The sequence below is a fragment of the Solanum stenotomum genome, chromosome 3, assembly GCF_019186545.1.
Source record: "Solanum stenotomum isolate F172 chromosome 3, ASM1918654v1, whole genome shotgun sequence".
In the NCBI taxonomy this organism is placed as follows: domain Eukaryota; kingdom Viridiplantae; phylum Streptophyta; class Magnoliopsida; order Solanales; family Solanaceae; genus Solanum; species Solanum stenotomum.
Window position 1 is genome coordinate 56803350 of NC_064284.1, and position 2484 is coordinate 56805833.

The 2484-nt window shown below is 37.6% G+C and overlaps 1 protein-coding gene across 1 annotated transcript; it reads left to right on the forward strand.

The window, feature by feature from the left end:
- The first annotated feature begins 493 nt into the window (after positions 1–493).
- LOC125859089 (uncharacterized) lies at positions 494–1600 on the forward strand. The gene is made up of 2 exons (XM_049538821.1): positions 494–623; positions 1140–1600. The coding sequence occupies exons 1-2, from the start codon at positions 494–496 to the stop codon at positions 1598–1600; spliced, it is 591 nt and encodes a 196-aa protein (XP_049394778.1).
- Positions 1601–2484: the final 884 nt, after the last annotated feature.

Here is a 2484-nt window from a genome sequence, read left to right on the forward strand (position 1 = left end):
CAATAATATGTCAGAGTATGAGGCTTGCATCCTGGGTTTGAGGTTAGCTGTTGACATAGGCATCCACGAGTTGCTAGTGCTAGGAGAGTCAGACTTACTAGTCCATCAAATTCAAAGAGAATGGGAGACTCGTGACCCAAAGCTCATACCATATCAACATTGTTTACAAGATCTTTGTTGACGGTTTGTGTCAATAAAGTTTAGACACATTCCTATAGTTCATAATGAGATTGTTGATGCATTGACAACTTCATCTTCGATGCTCCAACATCCTGACGAAGCTCGTATCGACCCTTTGTACATACAGATTCGTGATCAGCATGCTTATTGCAACATGGTGGAGGAAGAATTTGACGGTAAACCTTGGTTCCATGATATTAAAGCATATCTTTAGTCCGGTGAATGTCCTACTAATGCCACTAGTAATCAAAAAAGAACTATTCGGCGACTAGCTAGCGGTTTTTTCTTAAGCGGAGGAATATTGTACAAGAAAATGCCTGATTTGGGTCTTCTAAGATGTGTAAATGCTGAAGAGGCTTCAACAATCATGATTGAAGTACACTCAGGAGTTTGTGGACCTCACATGAATGAATATGTTCTGGCAAAGCAGATACTTCGAGCAGGTTATTATTGGTTCACCATGGAGGGAGATTCTATATGATTTGTTCGTAAATGTCATGAATGTCAAATACACGGTGATTTGATACATTTTCATCCCTCTTCGAGTTGATGCGATGTCTGCTCCATGGCCTTTCGTGGCATGGGGAATGAATGTGATTGGACCAATAGAACCAAAATCATCGAATGGTCATAGGTTCATCCTGGTGGCCATTAATTACTTTACAAAGTGGGTAGAAGCAGTAACTTTCAAGTCAGTGACCAAGAAGGTCGTGGTGGATTTCATTCATTTCACCATCATTTGTCGATTTGGTATTCCAAAGGCAATTGTTACCGATAATGCTGCAAATCACGACAATCATTTAATGCAAGAGGTATGCCGTCAATTTAAGATTTGACTCCTTATCGCCCAAAAGCAAATGGGGCTGTAGAAGCTGCCAACAAAAATATAAAAAAGTTACTTCGTAAAATGGTGCAAAGTTCTCGACAATGACATGAAAAGTTGCCTTTTACTTTATTAGGTTATCGCACTACAGTTCGTACATCAGTGGGTGCCACTCCTTATTCGCTGGTATATGGGAGTGAGGCAGTTATACCTGCAGAGGTTGAGATTCCATCCTTGCAGATTGTTGTAGAGGCTAAAATTGATGATGATGAGTGGATCAGAACACGCTTGGAGCAATTAAGTTTGATTGATGATAAACGATTGACATCAGTATGCCATGGACAATTGTACCAGAAAAGAATGGCACAAGCATACAACAAAAAGGTGCGTCCCAGACGTTTCGAAGAGGGTCAATTAGTGTTGCGACGTATTCTGCCACACCAGGCTGAAGTCATAGGCAAATTTTCTCCAAATTGGAAAGGACCATTCATTGTAAAGAATGTATTATCCAATGATGCTCTTTACTTAGCAGATATAGAAGGCAAAATGACAGAAATGGTCATCAATGCTGATGATGTGAAGAGATATTGTATATGATGTGATTTTTCGATATTAGAAGCCTTTATGTTTGGACTTGACATTTCAAAGGTTGATGTAATGGAAATTCTTGGTTCTGTGTCTAAGTATTAATTCATATGTTGTCACCTTTGTTGAGAGTTAATTTACTTCCTTGGTTCTTCTGCTTCCTTGACTCTTCCATATAAAAAAACAAAAAGAAGAAAAATAAAATCAATCAACATGAACTACGTTTGACCTGATTCTTGTTTCGATAAGATACGTAGGCAACCCTGGCATGGGGTTCGATCTAACCAAATAAAAAATCCAAAAATTCCATATTTGTAAAAAACTGAGGCAAAAGTCATTTTATTTATTTATTTATTTTCTATCCCAAAGCTAAAGTCAATCCCATCATTTAAAGTCATATTTGAGGCTTCATCTTGTCATTTCTTTCTAACTTTGTATAAAAGTTGTGTTTCAATCAAAGAAAGACCTTTGGATCAAACTTTGAAATGTCAAGAGTAAGTATGTTAAGGGTACAAATGATGAAACCATGAGAGAGTCTTATTGGTGAAAACCCTAACTGGGCATCATAAGGCGAATGTGAGTTGAGTGAAACAAAAATGAGAGAGTCTTATTGGTGAAAACTCTAACTCGGCATCATAAGATGAAAGTGAGTTGTGAAAAAAAATAAAAATGAGAGAGTTTTATTGGTGAAAACCCTAACTGGGTATCATAAGGCGAATGTGAGTTGAGAGAAACAAAAATGAGAGATTCTTATTGGTGAAAACCCTAACTGGGCATCATAAGGCGAATGTGAGTTGAGAGAAACAAAAATGAGAGAGTCTAATTGGTGAAAACCCTAACTCGGCATCATAAGGCAAAAATGAGTTGTGAAAAAAAAAATGAGAGAGTTTTATTGG

Excerpts from the sequence above, each read along its gene's own strand:
- LOC125859089 (XM_049538821.1), top strand. The coding sequence starts at position 494 with ATGCCTGATTTGGGTCTTCTAAGATGTGTAAATGCTGAAGAGGCTTCA. Across the intron at positions 624-1,139 it reads AAAGCAGATACTTCGAGCAG|GTTATCGCACTACAGTTCGT; the intron begins GTTATTATTGGT and ends TTACTTTATTAG.